The sequence below is a fragment of the Hippoglossus stenolepis genome, chromosome 8 (assembly GCF_022539355.2).
Source record: "Hippoglossus stenolepis isolate QCI-W04-F060 chromosome 8, HSTE1.2, whole genome shotgun sequence".
NCBI lineage: Eukaryota > Metazoa > Chordata > Actinopteri > Pleuronectiformes > Pleuronectidae > Hippoglossus > Hippoglossus stenolepis.
Genome location: NC_061490.1, coordinates 4,327,832 through 4,351,430, shown reverse-complemented (window position 1 = coordinate 4,351,430; position 23,599 = coordinate 4,327,832). Strand labels below are relative to the sequence as shown.

The following is a 23,599-nucleotide window of genomic DNA, read 5'->3' as shown; positions in this document are numbered from 1 at the left end:
TGTTTCCTCTTTGAGTGTGCATCTTTGTCACTACGACAATGAATGCGACACATTGTTTTGCACAAAGTTTTTGCTAGGATTTTCTGGACCTTGCCCAGTCGCCCACTCAAATGCAATTATAATAATATCTACATAAAAACAAACCTAGAGGTATGTTCACACTGAACAAAACAAATGCTGTTGGCAGCATGGTTGCAAATAAGGTAGTGCTGTGATAGCGAAGTGGACGTTTTCTGGACGTTTTCTTTCTCCCAAAGTGTTTATCACGTGGGACGTTTCCTTATGAAATCATGCAGGTGTCAGCTGCTGATTGCAACTCGTTTGCCCCCCCCAGTTGCAGCTAATCATCTCACTTTACCTCCCTGCAGCTCCATTACACAGCGTGATTACCTTCAGATGAAAGCTTTTTATAGGTGCACACAGCAAGAAATGAGAGATAATGGGAAGGAATAGACAACTGTAAATCTCCTATAAAGTAAAGACTGTACCTCCCTCATCCTCTAGAAAAGCACATTGCTTAAACAGTTGTGTATAAAAGAATAATGGTAATTAAACATTGCATAAAAGCAGTATTGAATTCCCTGCTATGCTGTGTTTGCTTTTGTTTTGTATTGTATGCAATGCTTAATTAGGCTGCACTTATAGAACCATTGAGACTCAAATCCCTCAAGGACAAGAACTATTGTTAACATAATTGGATAATGGTTGATTAAATGTATTAATGTCACATGAATAACACAATATTTTCAAATGTAAACAGCCATTTGCCGATCTGACAAATTCAAACAAAACCAATAACCCACAAACGGAGAACAGCTTCCAAATTACAGTAGTTTTTATATGAAAATCAGCATCAACACAAATTCACTTTTATCCTGTTGATTTTTTTCCAGCACACAGCAGCAATTCAAGTGTAACAGTTTTTCCAGCATTAACACTTTTGTTCAAGCGCATTTATGAAACTCCAAATAGTGATATCAGCACTTAATCATTATAAAAAATAAAAACAATTTAGGTTTCAAATTAAGTGAGAAACAACCTGATTGACATGACAGAACAGCAGGTAACAGAAAATGATGACGAACACATTTAAAGGATCATCTGAGACATTGACATATGTACCAATTAAGAGAATAGTTCTTATATACAGAATAAAACCAACAAGTAAAACCATGAAATGAAAGTAGAGTGCACATACAGTAATCAAGTAAATTACAGGAAGGGTTTAGGACAAAATTACGGTGGCAATTTACAGCACATCATAAACCTCATGCGTCTTCCTCCCCTCTCTGAGACTAGGTATGATATAAAACCAATAGATATTGTTGAACATTTTTACAGCAATTTTCACCCACATATTCTGGGCTTTCCCTCATTTGTTATCATCTGTGTTTCAGTTACAAACATAATTATTCACTTAAACGCAACTATAGGTTCTTTTTTAGGTAACACGACACAGACACAGACACTCCCTTTCTGGACAAACCCTCGATATGTTCATTCAAACAAGCGTTTAGGATGCAGCATCAAAATCACCATTCCATATATGAAAAGTGATCGTGAAATGAGACTAGCTCATGAAATTCTAGGGTGGAATGTCTTTTAGGAACATCACTGCACCTGCAGTACAGTTTAACAAGCTACAATATTAAGCTGTTTATCAATATAAATATTTTAAAAGATTGACAGACTTTGATTATTAATAGTTTTTGAACCTACAATATTAAAACCAAATAGGTCATTAACACTTTTGAAATGCATTTCATTCAAGTTAGCCAATTTGATATCTTAGTACAGTGGCTCTGTGAGCTCAATGCAATGCAACCTTTGAAAACATGTGAAAATAGACAAAATATAAGCAAATGAAAAAGATTAGCGGGACGATACATACCCTGCATGCATGTTGTGTATATAGGCTACTATATATACACACTATATTTTATATTTTTCCTGTCACAGATTCGCCTGTCAGTGTCCAGTTGAAACATCCATAAGAGTTTGACTGTCTTGGGCAGGCAGGCAAGAGTCAGCATTACCTCACCTCTTTCACTGTGTATGTTTTCATGACAAGGCCACTATGCCAGGCATTGTCATATTGGTATGATATTGGTACATATGTTTTTATGTAATTTTCTCGTGTTTTGTCTATTTTGCATGCATTTCATTTGACTGCAGTGTGTTGAGGTTTCAAAGCCACTCAATAGTATATTATGCTTTTGTAAAATATAGTATCATATAAGTAGAAACATTTACCCATACACAATTTTACAAAAACTACAAAACAGGCATTTTAAGAAACATCAGTGGTTCTTTTACAGTAAGTGAATGTTTCCGATATTTTGTATTCTATTCAAGTGTTCTGGCAATAATAAGTAAAAACATAGAGATGCCCTTAAATGGTCAGTTCACCCCTCCACATTAACTGTATGCACTATTTGTTAAAAGTTAGAAAATAGTTGCAACTGTTTCCACAGCAACAACACAATGTGCATGACTAGAAATCTGTGGGAAATCTCAAAACTATTTTGAAATTTGAGTGAACTGAACCTTTAATGTCTTAAGTTCAGTAGTGCTACAAGGTCAAATTCATTATTTTGAATACAAATCGTAGTGGTTAATCAGAAGTACCAAACCTGTGGCCAGAGCGCCATGTCAGCCACAGGTTGAGATGTATAAACAGCCGGAAGTGTAGATATGTCAGTGGTGGCAAATCATGCTCTGAAACTCCAGCTCCTCTGAAAAGGCTCGAAAGGTTTCTTGAGGAACATGAGATGAGGTTTGAGTCGAGGGGTTTTCACCGGTATGACAGCAGCTTTGCTTTCCTCTGTGGGAAATCGATTGCGGTAGACTTCCGGGTACGACCTCTGGAACTGAAAAGGGAAGAGAATTCATCTTTACTTGGTTGTTGTCGGACACAGAAATGTGTTTATATTTTGTTATTTTTATACTGCATACTTTCAACTCTATTAGGCCTCTAAAAACCTTCAAACTGAGTGACTATATAAAAATGCTTACATCCTATTGCACAGAAGCAGTCTAATTTACTGTATTCCTCTGACCAAAGACTTACCACATATCCTTTCCTAATCGCGTGGACGTACCTGTTTCAGCCTTTTTCTTTTGTCCTTGGCAGGGAGTTCTTTGTCTGCTATCAGACCCTCCAGAAGCTGCTGCAGGGGGGTCTGGGTACCGATCACCTTCTGCTCCTCAGACTCCACCCTGCGGATCTGTTTACAAAAGGCTGGAGATAGACTAAAGTCTGTATCTGAACCTGCATATTTGATCTGATGGAAGACACAAATGGAATGGATTTGAATAAGGTTAAATGCATTCAACATTTGACAGAGAATATGGGAAAACAGAACAGTGGCTAATTGGATTGGTGACAAACCATCAAATTCTTAATGTGCACTGTGTAAAGCAAAGTCAGCATCGTCTCATAACATGCTATACATGTCAGTAAGTGATTATTGAAAACATGTGAAAACAATGGGAACTATGTAATACTGAATTGTGTTTAGTCAGAATATCATTGCCTAATGTTGGAAATCAGTAAGCCCATCATGAGTCAACAATAAAATGTTGTTGGTTTCTCAGAAATTGTAATACAATTCTCAGTGGGTGGCTAATGATTTGGTGGTTTGACAGAACACTTAAATGAGGATAATTAATATGGCTAGTACATATGAATAATGTGTTCAGGGTGCAGAGGGGTTGGTTTTAAAATCCCATCTATAGCATTCAATTATAATAAAAGCATTTAGTCCCTTCACAGTGTAGGAGTGTAAGCCTGTGCATACTGTCGCATTCATTTGTTTTGTATGTAGAACATAGACTTTTTTAACAGTGGGTTTTCCATATTTTCTTATTTTCTGAACAAAACTAAATGCACATCAATATGAACCAGCTAAACATACAGGTATACAACAAAACCTTTGACCCCGCTCATACTTTTGATCTGATCACAAGTGCACAGCTCTAAGTACATCAGTTCAAACCTGGCATTCAAATTCACTAGTGCATTGCCCGTTCTAAACCTGCCTGTTAAGAATGGGCTGTTTGCTTGTTTTTCATGAAATTAAACTGAATTTGCTTTAGTTCAGATGTTCACTTGTGTGGTTGATATATAAGTTTGAATGATTTACTTAACTGGTGTTGTTTTTTCATAAATTGCAAGTCAGCTATTTAAGAGGGTCTGTTAAGCAATAGATACAATCTTCAGACCCAAGTTCATACATTTTCCAAATAAAAGTTCTGTAATTCAGGTGGATATAAAGCATGGCAGCAACAAAAAGAACATTGTACTTTTACAAATTGCCAAAACAGGAAGTGATTCTTTTAATGTTCATGCCATGATGGAGATCGGAACATACTGCACCCATGTCTTAGTCAGTCCGATATAGTGAAATAAGAAAGAAAATCATCGAAGTGACCGTGCAGTGATTTTGACCTGAGGTTTGACCCAGTTGCTGACCGCTGCTGTACTTAATCTGAGGACGTAGAAGAAGATTGAGCTGGGTCCGAGGACTGACAGCTCTTTGTCACAGACCTCAGTTTGTTATGATGTATGGGAAACACTGAGAAGTGTAAAGATACTTTCAGTTCACATGAAACTCTAGCGTGTCAGAAGATGTCAGCTAAGTAGGTCGTCCTTTATATATGGCCCAGGATGCATTTGCGTTCATACAGTGAAAAAGAATGTGGCCATTTAAAGCAGTCGACTTGTGATTGGATCACCCAAGACAGACAATAATAATAGGCCTGTACAGGGTCAAGAGATCTCCATTCACATGAACACTTGGATTTTATGCAACTTTAATTAATACCTAAATGCACCAGGGACTGTACCACTTTTAGACTTAGTGCATTGAAAAATTATGGAACCAATCACATATGGCACATATTCATCAGTGGTGATGCACCATAATTGATCTGTGCGTATGGATTGCAGGGAACAGATGCAGCAGAAGAGCAGCAGGATCAATCGACTCATTTGTTAACAGATTGTAACTTGAGAAAATCCACTAACCTGAACTCTTTTGAGATGGGACATATGCTCCTCAACCTGGCCTCGCAGCTTGGAGGGCACTTGGAAGATGGTGTTGTGGTGCTCCATCATGAAGGTTACCAGTTTAGTGGCCAGCAGCTCGTCCAAGTCCATCTCATCTACTGAGCCCAGAACGCAGTGAGAGAACATCTGCAGCATCTGGACAAGAGACCACGATAAGAGATGGATTAGAAACCAGCTGCCAAACTCTGGCTGAGGAGATAAGAGTGGGTTGTCCACTAATCAGAAGGTTGTTAGTTTAAACCCAGGCTCCTCCAGTCAGCTTATTGAAGTGATATTGAACCCACCAATTGTATCTATTGGTGAAATTATGATGTTGTCTGTTGTCAAAACAGAAAAGTATGATATAAATAGTCAGTTTACCAATTACACTTTGAGATACACTATACATTAAATGGTAAATGGACTGTATTTATGTAGTGCTTCTCTAGTCTTATGGACCACAAAGTGCTTTACACACATACACACACTACTATATGATGCACTTTTGCTCTCACACACACACAGTGGCAATTAGGGTTCAGTATCTTGCCCAATGAAACTTTGGCTTGCAGACAGGAGGAGCCAGGGTTCAAACCACAACCTTCTGATTTGTAGACAAACCGCTGTAACCCCTGAGCCACAGCAATTAAGCTTAAATTGTCTATGCACAGTGCTGCATACTGATAGTTCTAGTGGTAATATCTAGAAGGGAAAATGCATTAATGCTGCCAGCCAGAGATATCTGTTCCTACAGTCAAGTGGAAATGAAACTGTAAACCTGCCTGTTTGGAATGGGCTGATCTTATGCTCCAGAGCTACTTCAGAATAATTCCTTGTCGTTAAATGAGTCCTTTTACAATATACTGCCACTTTTTATTGTTTGTGTGCTGGACGTTGTGTGTAGTGTACATGCAGTGAATGATTGATGGGAAGTGGTACCAGTGTGCGGGTAGTAATAGTGTCATTGAGTGGAGGCAGGTGGGGATTCTGGCAGACCCGCGCCATGAGACGCAGTAACAGCTGGAGGCGTCTTCGGTTGGGCGGCGGGAGTAAGAGACCGCTGACTTGAAGCGCCTCAGTGGCTTCCTCCTCCTCCTGCAGCAGACCTGCAGAGATATGAAGAGAGAAGAGTCTTTCTCCTGAGAGCAAACACACACAGCCTCGACCAAAATGAACACCGGGTCACAGGGTTTATCTGTAGAACAGAGAAAATATTAGGAGCTGAATCAAATTGTGATGTACTCACTAAGAATGTTGACAAAGACTTCATATAGATGAAAAGTCAGCAGGGGTTCTCTGAGTCTCTGAAAATAATCTGCTACTGTTCTCAGAACATCTCTCTCGAAACCTGGGTACACTGGCTGTTTGGTTTCATTGCCATTAGGCCCTGAGAAAGAAGACAAACGTAATGTTAAATACATGCAAATAAAAAAGCACAATGGCACATAAGACTTTATGGAATATGCGTACACTAGGACTATAGCCAACCGCCGAGCCACACTTGATGCACGAGTATGTGTGTCATGGAACATCTTGCCTTTTATTTTGTCGCCCATGTTATCAATTCAGAGCAGCCACACTGCCTGTGTGAGCTGCGCTGCTCCTCAAGAGATTCAGTTTCAATTTCAATCTGTTGAATATGTCATTGATGTATAAATATTTGTTAGACTTCCTGTGATGATTCAATACATTAATTTGTTTCAACAATACTTTGATTGTGAAATATTTGCAAGACTAGAAGATGTATGACTTTGTACGGCAGAGTTCTGGAATTTGGCTGAGTGCATTGGCCTACTTTTATTCGACCCTATGTAAAACATTTGGCTGGTATTAGCAGATCCGAAGCAGGCTCCCAGCTGCAAGCGCTGCATATCAGAATCAGAATCAGAATTCTTTTTATTGCCAAGTATATTTACATATACAGGAAATTGCCTTGGTGTGGTTGGTGCCTTTGGACATAACAACAAATCGGACATAAAACAACAATATATACAGAAAAAACAATAGGCACGTGCGGTGCTAAGGCTAAGGTATGCACCTAGTGTGGCCAGAAAACCTGTATTGTTCAACTAGCAGTATAACATCCCAATATCCTGAGTTTAAAATCTCATAAGACTGAGAAGTACCAAAATGACCAAGAGAATGGAAGATATGAGGTTTTCGAATGGATTCTTGTCATTTTTTAATTTGTTAGTTATTCCTTTTTATACATTTATGTTTAAAATTAGCATATATAAAATATATACTCACAGTTGGCGAGGCATTTCATTGCGGATACCACCCAATAGGGCATATCCTCTAGAGACAGAAAAAAAAATTGGTGAGTTTAAATATTTTTATAAGTTGCATCAAAGAAACAAAGTTTTTCTTGCTTTAGTGAATCGATGTATCATACCAGCTTTGTTCTCCAGAATGACTATACCGGTCTTATTAACACTGAACACGTTGTGAACAATGTGTTTGCTGTTCACATGCGTGGGGTTTAACACGCCATCCAATGACTGCAGGCCCAGCACTCTCTGTAAACTAAAACAGCAGCATCAGCATGAAATTGCTTTATTAAGAAGTCAGCATGAACAGTGGAAATGTTCCCAAAAAGTAATGTACGAGTTACGTACTGTGCAACTGTCATTGATTTCCAAATGTGGTCCACTTGTTTTGAAGTAATCTCCTTCCTCCGTATGAGCTTGCATTCGTGAACGTCTCCAATCGCTACACTGTGTCTTTTATTCCACAAATCTGAAGTCTGATCACAAAGAAGAGAAGAGAAAACGTTTATTTTAGATGAAACAAAGGCAGCAGAAACATAGTTCATAGATTCAGTCTACATCTACAATAACAGTCTCATGGTGTATTCAAATAACTTTGGAAAAAATTGGGTATTTTCTTTTTACATTGTGTCAGATATGGTGATGTTTACTCTGTGGAAAATTTCAGTCAAAAAGTAGTTAATTCCTTGTTCAATAGGAACCGATTACACTGTTGGGTGTGCTGTTAGTAGTTTTTTTCCTCCATATATGTAAATGTGGTGGACCAAATGTTCGAATGTTAATTTTTCAATGCTGTCGAACCAAGAAACAACTGAGGTCGAGGTCTGAACTGAACCAGAAACTCTAGTAAGTGTTTTGTTGTTTTGTTGGGCTCCTCTACGGCATCATATCAAATCAAATGTACCTTTTACTTTTTCTATGTAAATTTGAGGAAAGATTGATTTAAATGTCATATTTCATATTAGTAATTGAAATACTTGAAATTATTTAATTTTGCTATTTGCATTCTAATAAGTTTGCATAAACTTAGACACTTCAAGCACAGCACAGGGTTTCCCTGCCATTACACAACTTAAACATTGTGTTTTTGCACAGCACCTAATAGAAATTAAAAGAAAAAGAAACTATGCCAAGGTTTCGCTACCATCTACCATCTACCATCTGGACCGAAAGCAGAGCAAACAAACGTTTTGGAAAGCAGCCAAACGCAATTACATTGTAAGATGGTTGTCCAAAGATGAGATAATTGCACTTTAAATTCATTTTGTTTTGCCAGAGTTATTTTTTATGGCACACAATGTGATCACTCACAAAAATATGATTGTCAATTAGAGGCCTTATTAAACAAGTTATAAGAACTTTGGCTCACTTCATCAATGAGCAGAATTGTTTAGTTTTCCTTCTTGCTAATGTCTGACTGTAGTGTGAAAAACAACCTGTATTGTGTTTTTGTCAAAAGGAGTCCAAATTATTATGTGAAAATATGTAGTTTCACAATGCACATTGACAAATATCCTCTCATTACCATCACCACAGCGCCTAAGCTGCCTAGAATTCCTGCAGCATGAGTCAAAGAAAACACAGGATGGGCTAAAACATTTTTGTCTTCCTCACCATGACAGCAGACTTCAGGGGTGCAACGTTTTCCCGCTGAGGCAATTCTTCATAGTCATCCCAGCGGATGAGTCTGGGCAGGTCACAGCTGTCTCTCAACAGAGGCCTTGTTGGAAAAGATTTCAGAGGAGACAGCATGGGGAACCTGGAGAGAAAAAACAAAGAGCTCAGCCGAAGGAGGAAAAAAGGGATTGAAGACGCAGGTTAAATGTCTTGTGGTGTTTTGGTGTACCTGTACAGATGGCTGTTGTCCTCGAAGTCCTCTGTCCCGTGACGTCCTTTGATATCTTCAATGACATGGGCCTTGAAGAACTTCCTGAGCAGCTGCAGCGTCTGGTAGCGAGTCACCTCAGGCCCAAAGTTGTAGTTGCACCTCAGTAGCTCGTGCAAGTAATCAACAGCCTCGGATCCTGTGAAACTGCAGTCATAGTAGCGGAAGTTTGCCCAGTGCCTTCTGAGCGGCATGCCCCCACGGAAGAGCTTAATGGTTTCATTCCACTACATAACAAGGAGAGATACAAGAGTGAGCTGTAGGAAATGCTGTAGTATGTCAAACACAATTAGATACAGTCACTTCTGTCCAGTAGCATATTTGACATTGCTTGCAATCAATCTAGTTCAATTAGATATGGCATGTAAATATTCATAACTCATTTTGTTCATGCACATCATTTTTCCACTATAAGTACATCCAAGACTACTCTAGCATGTAAAACTGTATCGTTCACAACAATGCTGCCCTGAAATAACCCTCATCTATTCTAGACATCAGAAAAGTAGTCAGCATCACAACAAATAGAGCATTATCTCCCAGTAGTGCTTTAGGTGGTACAGGGGTTGTGGATCATTAGATCTCACTAAGTGTTCAAATGAATAGGATGACAATGAACAAAACAAATCAAAGCAGGGCGAGAGAGACCGAGAGACAATGAGGAAACACAGGGTCATTACAACTCCGCAGAGCATTAAACTGTATAAAGCAAATGCTGCTGACAGGCAGCTCGGAATCTTGAAAAGAGCTCAGCGTGTGATGACATTCAAAAGTAGAGACGAGTAAGAGCCAAGAGTTCACGCCATCGGGGGAGGGATTGGAGTGGCTTATTATTTGAAAAAAGAAACAAAACACAGCCAACAAAGTGGCAGCTTTAATGATTTTTGATTCCATAAATTATGCATTAAGCTTTTATCATTTTATCACACATACCTTCCCACACATAAACATGCAGCTCAATATAGTCCCCCCAACCAACAACTGGCCTAATTAATTAAATTATTGATTAAATCAATTATTAATCTGCTATCATCATGTTTTGATGTCTTTATATTTTGGCATGTTTCCAGTTGTCTCAATCTACTGTGTTGTGTCTTTTTGACTTAACAGTGCAAGCATAAAAAAAAAAAGTCTATGGCTATTCTTGCTTCTCAAGAGCACCAGAACCAAACTTTATATCTCAAGTTTGCTGATTCAGCAAATGTCTTCCTATTTGTGATTTATAAACCTGAAGCAGCTAAAGGGAATTATACCATCAATCATTGTATTATCTACGCCTCGGCTTTCCCTACAATATATCAAAGTTATTAACAGTGGAAGCAAGGGGTCCTGGTATTGTTCACTCTGGCTCGCTGCCACATTGTAATAGGGAACTTAAGTAGAACATTGCATCCGTGCTGTTAACAGCTTCCTGTAAAAGAAAAAAAGGCTTATTGAATAAATGCAATAACAGCCCAATGTAGGTTACGACATGTCCATAAATTCAGTATATTATTCTGCAATAATAAACACAGTAATCCATGACTGTTGAGAAGGGGTTCAAAGACCCCAAGCCACAGTCACTCACGAGCCGTTTTCAGACATGAACTGTCCGCACAAGTAGGTCCAGGCTTTCTCTGGAATCTGCCTTTCACACATGAACAACACAGCAGGAGAGTCTCCACTCCAACAACAGAGGAATCTCAGGAGTGTTCAGGTGAGGGGTGGCTCAACATGCAGGGGCAGGAGGTAATGTACAAATTCTGCTGCGGAGATCACATGATTTTGTTTACAGCGCAACGACACTTGTGTCGACCCTTATCACCAAAAGCTAGTCTCGACATCTTTATTGGTGTCTTCTTATGTATACTGCACTGCTTTTTCTCCCTGACATAAATGTGTAATTTCTTTTAATGTTTTTGTGTCTTTTGTGTCCCTGGTGTGTTAGAGAGGTCATCAGCACGCCCACCCGCTCGCGGTGAATCCTCTGGAGGACCTTCTGCTGTATTCTCACATGGGCTCATTCGGACAGTCTCCAGAGTTTGTACTAGGGGGCTGGCCACAGAGTGTCATGAGAGTTCAGTGCATGTCTGACAGCAGCTAAAGAAAACTGAGTTGCGCATGATGCTTTTACATCAAATTAAAAACATGCAAACCTTGACCAGCTCAAGCCAAAATTGCAGGATCCAGAACACCCAGTCTCCTTTCCTATCAGTCATCCTAAGTTGATTCCTCTCACCGTATCCTCCTTACCTCAACATGTCAACCCACAATAACAAAATAATCCACCATCTTCCGGTTCAACACAAACCCCTTCCTCCCTCTGTTTTTCCTTTTTGGGTGGTTTTAGTTATCTATTCATAATTAATTTTAATTAATTAATTTAAATTCGGTTTGCTCTGTGTTTCTGTTGTTTTGGAAAAATCATTTTCTGTTCAGTAAATACACTTGTGATGTAGAATAAAAAATACAGTTGTTGTTGTGATGTACATGAAGTGGGATGTAGGCACCGGTTAGTAACGGAAGTACTTTTAAATAACAACGCTAATACTGCGTCGTTGTCACCAAACCATGGCAGGTTAAGTGCACACATTGTAAGGACCATGTGTTTTATACAAAGAGGCTGTAAACCTTCACAAAGTCCAGCCTCGGTGTAGTTTTATTTCATCAGTGAACACAAGACTTCAAACACTTAAACTCCCCGTGTAAGAAAGTTAGGAACACATTCAACTGTGACGTTACACTTTGAACCAAGCTAAACTCCGTAACGAGTCCCTTTACGGTGGTAACCACCTAGTCGGGTCTTTAACCGGGTCTTACTAACGCTACCAGCGGACTCACCAGCTTCGTGGCCCGGTACGGACCCGGTCCAATGACGTTGCCCTCCATTCTGACACCGAGAGCCCGCCTCAGTCGTGAGGAAACATGGAGACGCTTCACTTTGATGAAGTTTCAAAACAGAAGAGCTTGAGGTGGAAGCCGCTTCGCCGCAGAGGAGAGAGAACGTTGCTGCAACTTTGAATATCACGCGTCACCGCATCGGAGCGACGTGATTCGCCAGAGCGGTGATCACGTGACGCGCAGGAACGTAACCGACGATCGTGAATGGATGGGGTGGCACAACACTCACACACGCACGCACCCACACACTCGCACAACACACGCACGCACAGACACAGGCAAACACACACACGCACGTGAGTAAACCTTGCAGTAACACACACACACACACACACACACACACACACACACACAGCTTTGGACTGAGTTTCACCTCCTACAGCAAACGTTGATTTTCTATCGCAGGCGATTAAAAGCTTGTTCCCTCAACAAATATTGAATTAATAACAAATCAAAACAAGTTTACTTACAGAGATTGTGTCCAGTTAGAGAAGTGTTAAAAAGGTCCATGATGAATACAGAAAAATTAAACATTATTTCATCAATTCTTTCACTGTGAATATTCAAGTTACTTTTGGTCTGATGTGAGAAAATAAGAACCAATGAGAAAATAAGAACCAATGAAAAAATGTGTTTATCTATTGTGACGTTAAATTCTGTATTCGGTGGATAGAATCCAAATGCCATTCATATTATTTAACAACTGAGCTTTAAAATTCCACATTCCCATGCCAAAGAACCTTTTCAACCTTTAAAAACATTCAGTATTTTAAAGGTAATTAAATTTGTATAACAATTAAAGGGCCCAATGAATGGACTTTGGACTCCTCTGGAGACAATTATTGTATACCGAAAAACCAATATACAACTTCTGCTACTCGTTGAAACAAGAACAATAGGCCTGGTACCAGGATTGTATGCTTTCATATATTAAAAATATTGATTAAACTATTGAATGAGACGCTTTTCATTTACTTGCATACAAAAATAAATGCATTTAATTAGCTGTATTTACCTTTTTCTGTAGGCTTGATATCTACAGACTTGAACATAAACTTAATCTGTACACACTCTGTAATTAATTCTAAAATCTGGCATGTGACATTAAAGTATTCGTCTCATATCAATTCCCACTTGCCGCATAATTGAAATTCATGTTGCAACAAACTGATCAATATACTTCAGAGAAATTATGAGTTGATCAATATTAACAGTGAGTCAGTCAAACCCATATGACACAATGCACCTCTGTTTCTCTGGTTTTAGTTTGATTATGGAGGATATCATTACTCCTACATTGAACAAGCAGATCTAGGCTTCATTTGTCTCTAATGAAACACTTTGGATTAGAATCAAAATACACTCTGAGGAAAATGACACAAACCAGTTAAAAAGTTTAACATTTATTGATTCAGATAGAACAGAACAATTTGGAGGTTGAGGCAGCAAAGCTTGAAAAATAAAAATTGTCATGTTAAGCAACCAGTGACATGGTTTCTGGACAGACTACGAGCATGACGGGAAGTAAAGGGAAGAACAGTAGAGGAAGGAAAAGGAAATAATTGCGGAGATGACAATCTCCAAATCTTTGGAGGATCAACAGGGTTAATAAGTGAAGCAGGTTCCCAGAGGAGAACTACGACTTTCCTGAAGCAGGATCTTGTTCTCAGAGATCCTGAAACACAAACATACTGTGGGTGTAAAGTTGAAAGTCAGGGGCTGCAAGGAAGAATGCTCTCACACTGATTTGCTTTGCAGCAATAAAGATCCCTGGACATCCAGCGTCTTCTGTCAACAGAGCAGTCATGTAAACCATCACCACTGGGATCACTGTGGAAGGAATATTCTGCATGGAGATTGAGGGTTGAGGGACAACATGAATAGGGAGCTGGAGAGCCAACAAATCACAGCTCTAATGTACACAATGGACCCCAAAGCTCATTCAAAGCACATACCACAATCTATAGAGCCCTGTAAGACTTTCCCACGTTGAGCTTTTACAATGATACAGCCCCGAAAGTGATGATTAAAAAATTCCGGAGTGATCAATCAGAGCTGTGGACCTGCCGTTTGACAGTCCTCTAATAATAGCACCTCAAGACTTACCTTTTCGTGGTGTCTTACGAGGACAAAGAGTTCTCCTCTGTCTCATTCTGTGGGCTGCAGCAATGAGGCAGAGACAGATGTCTAATCAGGAGGGTCAAGACAGTGCTGCTTATACACCCACACCTCAGACTGATTGTGGGAGAGCTGAGTGGCACCTTGAAACGAACTCTACCAGCGAAAGTGCTCTATTAAAATGTATGAGAAACACCACAACGATAATCTCTGACTCCCCAAGAATTTTAAGTACTGTAGTATAACAAAAAATACGCTTGTACACATCTGCTGCAATGAGACCATCATAATTCAGATGACATCACCTAAACTATATTATCCGCAGTATATTGCCATTTAAAATTCTCGCTTTTCTCTTGTTATACGACCTTGTTTTATCAAGCCAAGGCTGAAATATACCAGCAGAATAAACACAGAAGTCTGGGTACACTCGACAGGGATCCACAAACTCCACCAGTGGAGATATTCAAAGCTGTGTTGGTAGCTGCCCTCTTTGACTCAGAGACCACTAATACGTTAGGAGCGACATGAGGGCACATGAGAGCTGCAGCTGCAGTGTTGAGAGAAGAGGGTTCGGGAGGTCTGAAATCACAGCTAGGCCCTCTGAAGGTGTCATGAGCCGCAACATGTCAAAAAAGGTCGCCCAATTTACAGTGACAGCACTATAGCACCAATATTCTGGCAACATTAATTGTGTGGGTGGGTGGGGGGGAGAGTTGTGGATCTGAATCTCAATCTGTGTGTGCATAATCAGATTTGAAAATGTGTAAAAAAAGGCTGAGGGTTTTACTCCAAGAGCTTGAAATACAGACAAAGACATCAGTTGCAACTCAAACGAGCCTCACAAATTAGCTTTGATTTTACACTGGATTTTACAAAGATTTGTCGGTTTATACGTTTTTTACACGATTCGAAATTTGATTTAACCTGATTAACACCCAAATACACTTGCAGGTATGAATTTGTAAATCTCAGCCCTCGTTTGCAGATTCTTTTACATTTATACACATGTGATTACGCACATATAGTTGAGATACAGTTACGCAACTCACCACACACACACACACAACTATTGCGAACAAATTGGCCCCATACCAGAACTGTCTTCCACAATCACACCTGACAAAGATGTCTCCTTCCTTTTCCTCACATATCGTCTTTGACTTCTCTGTGCGATACTGAAGGTTAACGAGATACGGAAGGCTAACGAGATGGGGGACCATGGCAGCAATCAACGCAGCCAACAGGAGCATTGACACAGCTCATTGTGTCAGTATTTGCAGAGGAGACTGACAATAATCATGAGCAATAAGTAATAGGGCACATTGGGCTTCACACTCTCTCACACAATGATTTATGTGAGCAAGGACACGATTACAATATATCATATTTTTGCTAGACTCCAGGTCCAAATCACCAGCTGTCAGATTATACTACAACACATATCTTGCCCTTTGTGCGAGAAAAATAAAAGGTGTTTGTTCCCCTTGTGAGTTTTGTATTTCATTGTTTTAGGACACTGAACCAAAGAAGATCTATTGGGGCTTTTTTAACAGAATAAAAACAGATCTGCAACGCTGTCGGTTTGTCAGAAGGATTACGCAAAAACTACTCAACAGATTTCCATGAAACTTGGTGGGAGGATGGGACATGGGCCAAGAACCCATTGAATTGTGTTCAGGATACAGACGAATGAAATTACAATTTTTTTTTCATTTTCTTTCACATTGCGTGGCCTGTTTTAACATTTCCCCAATTTCCCAGGGAATAATTATTGGATCTATTAGTATGTGCAATTCCGTGTGGTTTGATTGAATTTATGGGAACTGTTGCCATTTTAGTTACCACCCCCAAGGAGGTTATGTTTTCACCCCTGTCCATTTGTTTGCTGGTTTTTTGTTTCTTGGATTATGCAAACACTAAGGAACGGATTATGGTGGAAAGATGTGGTTTCTCAACATTTTCATTGATCTCTCAGAGAAGAGCCAGGTGATGTGCTGGACAAAAACAAGAAAACAAAAATCTTAGAACCACTTGGAGCAGCTGGGTTTACCAACGTCCCCCTCCACATTATTTAGTAGAGAAACAATTTGATTTATGATTGCAGTTGTTTGTGCGATAGTTTGATGTGTGCAATCCTAGTAAAATACAATTCACAGCCATATAATCTGGACGACAACATAAGGGCTGTATGCTGTTCAATTCTCTTTTAATCAATTTGATTTGTTTTCTAAAAAATACCTGCAAACCAGTCTGATAGGCTATAAAAGAAGCAGTAGCCAGTGAGCTTAGCATAACAACTGTCCAAAGGTAACAAATTTAGTGTTTTCTTTTTAAAGTGATGGACAATTTTTTAACTGGGCACTGTGAGGTTGAGACCTTGACTGTTCCCATTTGTAATGGTAGGCAGGTTTGGTTGGCTTTGATAAAGTGAAATCGTGAGATGGGATATTCATGCATCGGGATATTAAGTCAATGCACGAAGGTGATCTCTGGTTAGCAGATAAACCATTACAGGATTGAAGTTTTAACTGTCTAGATTTTGTGAACACCAGCACTGGAGCAATATTTTTCGTGTTTAGATTATAAAGTGGACACACTAACATGGGTAATGCGACTACACATTATTACCATTGGTAAATTCACACAATTACCATTAGCATGTAAACCTATGATCTGGATTTCCTTGCTCTCAGCCTTTCACTTTCCAGTGTTACTGTCAGCTTGACTGACAGACGACTTGTGGGGGGGCAGACTCCGAAGGCCTTATGGAAACCCGTTGTGACACAGCATGCGCTTGTTGTGAGTGCATGCTCCTGTGGAGAGACGTGACATACACCAGGTAGTTATATATAGAGATAGGCATGATATAAGAGCAGCAAGAGAGTTCTTTGACATGAACACACAATGCTGTGTTTGGACTTGTCTTGTCGAAGTATTTAGACATGCAGACAGCCAGAGCAAGAGTCTGTGGCACTTACAAATTACACTCAGACATATTTTGGCAACTGATATTTACAACCAACTGAATCATTTCATGGTCCAAATGAACAGATTCAGACTGGTGTCTGTCTCAGAGACGATAGTCAGAAGCTAGTGACCGAGTCACAGAAAAGTCGGCTTCCAGCAGTAAGTCATTGCACATTTATGTGTTTTGGGGTTGTGAGGTCTGACAAGGTTTTACTTACTACAGGTTACTTCCACCAAGTCCACCACTATTACAGTCACTCCACATGTGTATCTAAACTTTGCAGTAAGTCAAGTGACAGTGTTGGCTCTGTGTTTACATAACGCCACGAACTTGCATTTAAAAACACCACTTTTCTGTGGAGGAACAACTTGAGCCCCCCCCTCGCTCCCCAGTGTGAGAAACACACTGTTTTAGTTGTCAGAATCAGAATCAGAATCAGAATTCTTTTTATTGCCAAGTATATTTACACATACAGGAAATTGCCTTGGTGTGGTTGGTGCCTTTGGACATAACAACAAATCGGACATAGAACAACAATATATACAGAAAAAACAATAGGATATGTTATGGGCACGTGCGGTGCTAAGGTGCAGTGGTTGGTTCCGGATAGTGCCAACAATATATAAGTTATAAGCGGGGGGGGCAGAGTCAGTGTGATGCAGGGGGCTTGTTTGTGAGCCCCACTGCCATGGGGAAAAAAAAAACTGTTCAGGTGGCGCGAGGTTTTGGTCTGCGAACCTTTTCCAGATGGGAGTCTCTGGAATAGGTGGTGGCCGGGATGGGAAGGATCAGCAATGATCTTGCCTGCTCTCTTCCTGGTCCTGGAGTGGAACAGGTGTAGGAGAGCCGGCAGGTCAGAGCCGATGACCTTCTCAGCTGACCGAATGATCCGCTGCAGTCTGCCCTTGTCCTTGGCAGTGGAGGCAGCGAACCAGACGGTGATTGATGCAATTATAGTCCCCAGGAATCTGAAAGACTCCACTGTTTTAACTGGGGAGTCGCACATGGTGAGGGGGCGGTTTGGGCTGGGCTCCTCCTGAAGTCTGCTATCATCTCTACAGTTTTGAAGCGTTCAGCTCCAGGAAGTTCTGGCTGCACCAGGAAGCCAGGCTGTCAACTTCCTCTCTGTAGGCGGCCTCGTCCCCATTGGAGATTAATCCAATTAGGGTTGTGTCGTCTGCAAACTTCAGGAGTTTGACAGAGTGGTGGCTGGAGATGCAGTTGTTGGTGTAGAGGAGAAGAGTAGAGGAGAGCACACACGCAAGGCTCCAGTGCTGATGGTCGGGGCTCAGAGACAAGCTTGCCCAGCCTCACGCACTGCTTCCTGTCTGTCAGGAAGTCAGTGATCCACCTGCAGGTGGGCTCAGGCACACTCAGCTGTGTCAGCTTGTCTCGGAGAAGAGCTGGGGCGATAGTGTTGAATGCGGAGCTGAAGTCCACAAACAGGATCCTGGCGTAGGTGCCGGGGGAGTCAAGGTGCTGGAGGATGAAGTGGAGTCCCATGTTGACTGCGTCGTCTACAGACCTGTTGGCTCTGTAGGCAAACTGCAGTGGGTCGAGGAGGTGGTTGGTTATGGCCTTGAGGTGGGTCAGCACGAGGCGCTCAAAGGTCTTCATTACTACAGAGGTCAGGGCGACTGGTCTGTAGTCATTAAGGTCTGTGATCCTCTGCTTTTTGGGAACGGGGATGATGGTGGATGTTTTGAGGCAGGCAGGTACCACGCATTCAGCCAGTGAGGTGTTGAAGATGTCCGTGAACACTGGAGACAGCTGGTCCGCACAGTACCTTAGTGTGGAGGGGGTACACTTTGTTCATATGCCATTTGGTGGGTTCTGAGAAAAGCCAGCCACAGTCATCACACTGAGCTTTCACTTAATTTATTTTCAAGTATGCTTGGTCTCTGCTTAAAAAAACAATGATGTCCTTGGCCTTTCCTTATCAGATAATAATTACTACAACCTCAGAATAAGCACGTTTTTAAAACGATGGTGATCATTTCCTCCACTATACCGCTCACTATGCGGCCAAAGCAAATACAGCACATGCTCAAATGTCTTTGCTCCACACATGAAATGGTTTTAATCAGGAATTTTAATGTAATATTGATGAACAAATCCGAAGGTCCGAGCTCTACTTGAAAAACCAATGCACTGTTTAATGAGGTTAATTACTGTTAAAAACATTGTTCTTCAACTGTGGAACACTTTCTCACTTTATTAAGTTTTCTCACACTAGGGCTCCTCCATCTTTTTCTGTCTAAAAAACGATTTCCGATTTCCCCATTTCACGACATCAGAATTCCAGCTACTAGTATTCTGTTGCCATGACAAGAAAGGTTGTATGGCTGCCGCTGTTACAGGTTGTATCCATAGATAAAAACAACCAACCTACAGTATATAGTCACAAAGAATATATATAAAGATGGGTATGAAACCTGAGTTAATTTTATACAAAACAACCAAAAAACTAAGATATAATTTAAAATGTTATATATCTTTACATTTGTAAAACCTACTTTACTGAGCATTAAAAAAGTATACAAAACAATTTTATAAATATTAAATATCAAAATATGCTTCTCTCTTTTTTCTGGGAAAATTTACTTCACCACCTCTTTCATTATGCTTTTAAAAGATGAAATCGACGTGATGTTTCTTTCAGATAAAATGTCTACGTCTAGCTATGATGTAATTAGACATCAGCCCTCTTAATGGAGCGCCTTTGTTGGTTCTGTAATATTCTTCTTAACTCACCTACATATCTTTCACCACATGTGACATAAACAACAGTTTTGTGGATAGTAAATCCAGATTTTTGCCATTTTCCTCATTTCTTTATGTATGTATTTGATGTGAGTACACACCACCAGTTGTCAGATTTCAAAAAGACCGATTTTTTATTTATTCATTTATTTTCTACCTTGAAGGCACTAAGGGACTTCCAACTTTGGTGATCCTCATTGTTAGCATACAAATTCTGAAAATTAAGAAGTGATTCAACCAGGGGAACCTAAGGCGATTGAAAACAACACATAGACTGCACCAGGTTTATAATTAAATTACTTCAAAATCCCTCAAAAGTTATAGACCCAGTGGGTTTATTTAGCCAAACAAGTTTCCACCAAAGTATCCAGGTATTTCGCATGTTAATTGGATTTTCATAAGAGATACTTGAACTTGGAAAGATGCCCTGTTTATTCAACAGAAATAAACCTTTAAGGTAAACATTTGTCAATACATCTGTAGTTTGTAGCATTATTAACCACAATCACAAACTTTTACAAAAACAGGTCACCAGGAGCTGACACATCCGGAGATGATGGAGCGCATTCCTCTAGATTAGGAAGAGTCAATCAGACACGGGAGACAGTTCTCGGTTGACAGTAATTAGTAGCCGTCCTGGTTCAGTGCTCATTCTGCAGATACTGTATATGTGAAGATGCTGACTAAGAATGAAGAGAGTACAATGCTGAGTGAAATGTATTTGTGCTCTAAAACACGTATGTTGTCCTGCACGAGGTCGTGACCATCCTATATACAATATAAAGAATAACCTTGTGTTCATTTTCAATCATTTGAACTGCTGATGACCCAGTTTCAAAAGACTTACCACAGAATATAAATGGATGAAATATGATTTTCTCACCGTAGACAAAAAAAGTTTCAGTTCTATTTAGATATACATAAAGAGTATAGATTTACACTTATAGATTACATTTATAATTATCATTATATTTGGTACTTTAGGTCCCTTATTTAGCATTAATAAGAAGTGTACACCCCAGCTACTACTGTGTGAGGACATCTTGAACTAAAAAAAAATTTGGTATATCATTTTAATCTATTTTTTTATTTTCTTCATTGTTTTTCCTTTTGTGCTCTTATATCTATTTCTGGTTTCAGTCAAGTCAATATATTTGCTCTTTTTTTCCTGTTATATTTTTATTTTATCATCTCTTGACATTTCTAGCAACTAGATTAACATATTGTTACTTTTGTTTCAGTCTCTTTTCATGGTCTTTATCTCTGTCATTGTTACATGCTCTGCACCTCTAGCTGTCTGTCTCCAACACCGTGGTTGCTATGGTCGCAGAGAACACTGTGAGAGGAGGGAACCAAAACAATAAAGTTACTAATTCTCTAAATCATTGTTTGTTGTTGTTTCTTGAATTTTGATCATCATCAGGTCAGAATCTTGATCATGTTTGACTCATTAAACACAAACTCAATGACATTATCATCGGCCTCAGCTGTAGGATAGTGCATGCTTATCATAAAATTGCATTGTAACACGTTAAACTAAGATGGTGAATATCGTTAACTGACAGTTTCCTTATCTTCAGTAGTGTAATGTATCCAAGTGAAACTTAATATGGTTTCTTGAATGACTGTTGAATAATAGTAGCTTAAGTAGGCTACTAACTAAATGCCAGGACTCTATGCCGTGCATCTTCAGGTCCTGGAAATATTTCACAATAAAAACCTTTTTAAAAGAAATTAATTGATTCAATTAAGAGAAACACAAGACTGCTTTTACTTTAAAACATGTGCAGGAAATGTTGAAAATATATATATTTGTGATATATCCAACAGATAAACCTCCAACTTGTGGTGAGAGATAATTTTCATGTTGCTGTGAACTATGTGCGGCTGAGGCAGGCAGTGTGACCGCTCCGCTCCGACCCGAGAACATGGAGATGAAAAGAAAGACATTCTGCAGTGCACACACTCCACTCTCGTATTCAGCGAGGACGGGTTGTAATTACCACCAATACGTAGCCAAGGACGAATAAGGAGCTGTAGAGGACTGTTATGCAGTATCCTCCACACAGCTCCTTCACATCATGCACTGTTGTACCATTTAAAGTCAGACATCAGCCATGTTTACCAGCTCAAATTCTTGTAAAAGTATTGTCTTTAAAACTCTGTTGTGTCTTAGCAGAGTCTCACAGAGTGGCTAGCATGGCATAGTTCCAACGATGAATCAGAATAGGAAATGATGAAGGAGGTTAAATCATTTTTACGATCCGTTTTGTGTATCCTCGAGGCCCAAGGTCACAGGAAAAGAGGCAGGAAGTGACGTTTTAACTCCGCTGCGAAAATACTGGGATTTTCTTTACAACACCAGTGTCGGTTCTTATTACCACAAACTCTCTTGACATATATGTTGGCGTCCTTTACGTGTATGTCACCGCTTTTTCATCATTATTTGTTTTATCTATTCTAGAGCGTACAACAAAATGGGGATCCACATATCAAAACATTGCTCTATTGCACCCCTAGTGGTAAAAAACGGTGCATGGTACCTTTCATGTCATGTACATAATAAATTTTAGCCCCGATCAACCAGCTCATCTTAAAATCATCAGATTCAAAGTTCAGTCTTAATTGAAGCAGCAATTTGACTCCCATTCTGAGGTTGTGTCTATGTGTCATTTCTGCTCTGTTCAAACCATTCAGTAATTTAGCTAATCTTTATTGAACTCCCATCTTCTGTGTTGCGGATGCTGGTTGTCGTGGAGACGGAGCAGCTTTACCTGATCAATCTGGTTCAGAGTGAATTAGGTCTAATCAGGTTGACTGCCTCTTTGTCAGTCCATGTCTCTACCTCTCTGCTGCATAAAAGCAGCAGCTTCTATTCATTACTCTTCAGTCCACAGGGCCGGATGCAAAACGGAGCTAATGGATACTGTGGAGATTTGTTCTATTGATGCTTTTTATTTATTTTTTGCTTTTGTATGGTGTTGATCAATTTGGTTTAAGGGTTAAAAACTCAAATTAATATTTTGCTCTTGGCCTTTTGGTTTATGTAACCCTTGGTTAGGCTTTAAACATTTAATATAAAGTGCTTTTAATCTATAAAATATATAGAGAGAGGGAGTTCCATTATTGTATAATAATTATAGCAGTACCTAATTGTGTGTACTAAAAAATGGTGGTCGTCAACATTATATGACTAATTCTTCAAATGAATGACAGATTATATGAATATAGGTTTGTCTATTTAAACTTAGACTCATATATGGTGCAGAGCTTCTTCTTGAGTAATGCACAGTCGATAGTATCTCATCAACCTTTTGCCAAACGCCCCCATTTTTATGCACAACCCTGTTATTAATGTATCCAAAATACTTTTAAATGAGCCCTCCGTCATAGCAAGTGATCCTCTTTGAAAGGTAAAAAAGGGCGATATGTTTTCCTTTTGGTGACAACAGGCCCTCTCGCTGTGGTAAGCTAGATGGAAGAGGCTCTGGAGGTTTTATACACTGTGCTTTGGTGACCTCTGCAGTTCAAACCGTTGTTCTTTATTCTGTGGATGAGTGATACAATGTAGGATGTTTCATTTAGGAGTATGTGACTGGACTACCAATGCAAGCCGTCATAGTTGGGGTATATTAGGGACGTGTACATTTCCATTTCAAAGT

The 23,599-nt window shown here is 39.7% G+C and overlaps 1 protein-coding gene across 1 annotated transcript; it reads right to left on the bottom strand.

Annotated features, from left to right (window-relative positions):
- Positions 1–817: 817 nt before the first annotated feature.
- depdc1b (DEP domain containing 1B) lies at positions 818–12,208 on the bottom strand. Its single transcript, XM_035164706.2, has 11 exons — positions 12,026–12,208; positions 9,167–9,432; positions 8,935–9,079; positions 7,669–7,796; positions 7,446–7,576; positions 7,301–7,348; positions 6,297–6,437; positions 5,990–6,156; positions 5,030–5,206; positions 3,102–3,284; positions 818–2,870 (listed from the first exon to the last, which is right to left on the bottom strand). Exons 1-11 carry the CDS (start codon positions 12,071–12,073, stop codon positions 2,712–2,714), a joined length of 1,593 nt encoding a protein of 530 aa, XP_035020597.1. The 5' UTR covers positions 12,074–12,208; the 3' UTR covers positions 818–2,711.
- Between the last annotated feature and the right edge of the window lie 11,391 nt (positions 12,209–23,599).

Coding starts and splice junctions, on each gene's coding strand:
- depdc1b (XM_035164706.2), bottom strand. CDS start 12,073: ATGGAGGGCAACGTCATTGGACCGGGTCCGTACCGGGCCACGAAGCTG. Junction 7,577..7,668: donor AAATCAATGACAGTTGCACA/GTACGTAACTCG, acceptor CTGCTGTTTTAG/TTTACAGAGAGTGCTGGGCC. Junction 6,438..7,300: donor AATGAAATGCCTCGCCAACT/GTGAGTATATAT, acceptor CTTCTTTCTCAG/GGCCTAATGGCAATGAAACC.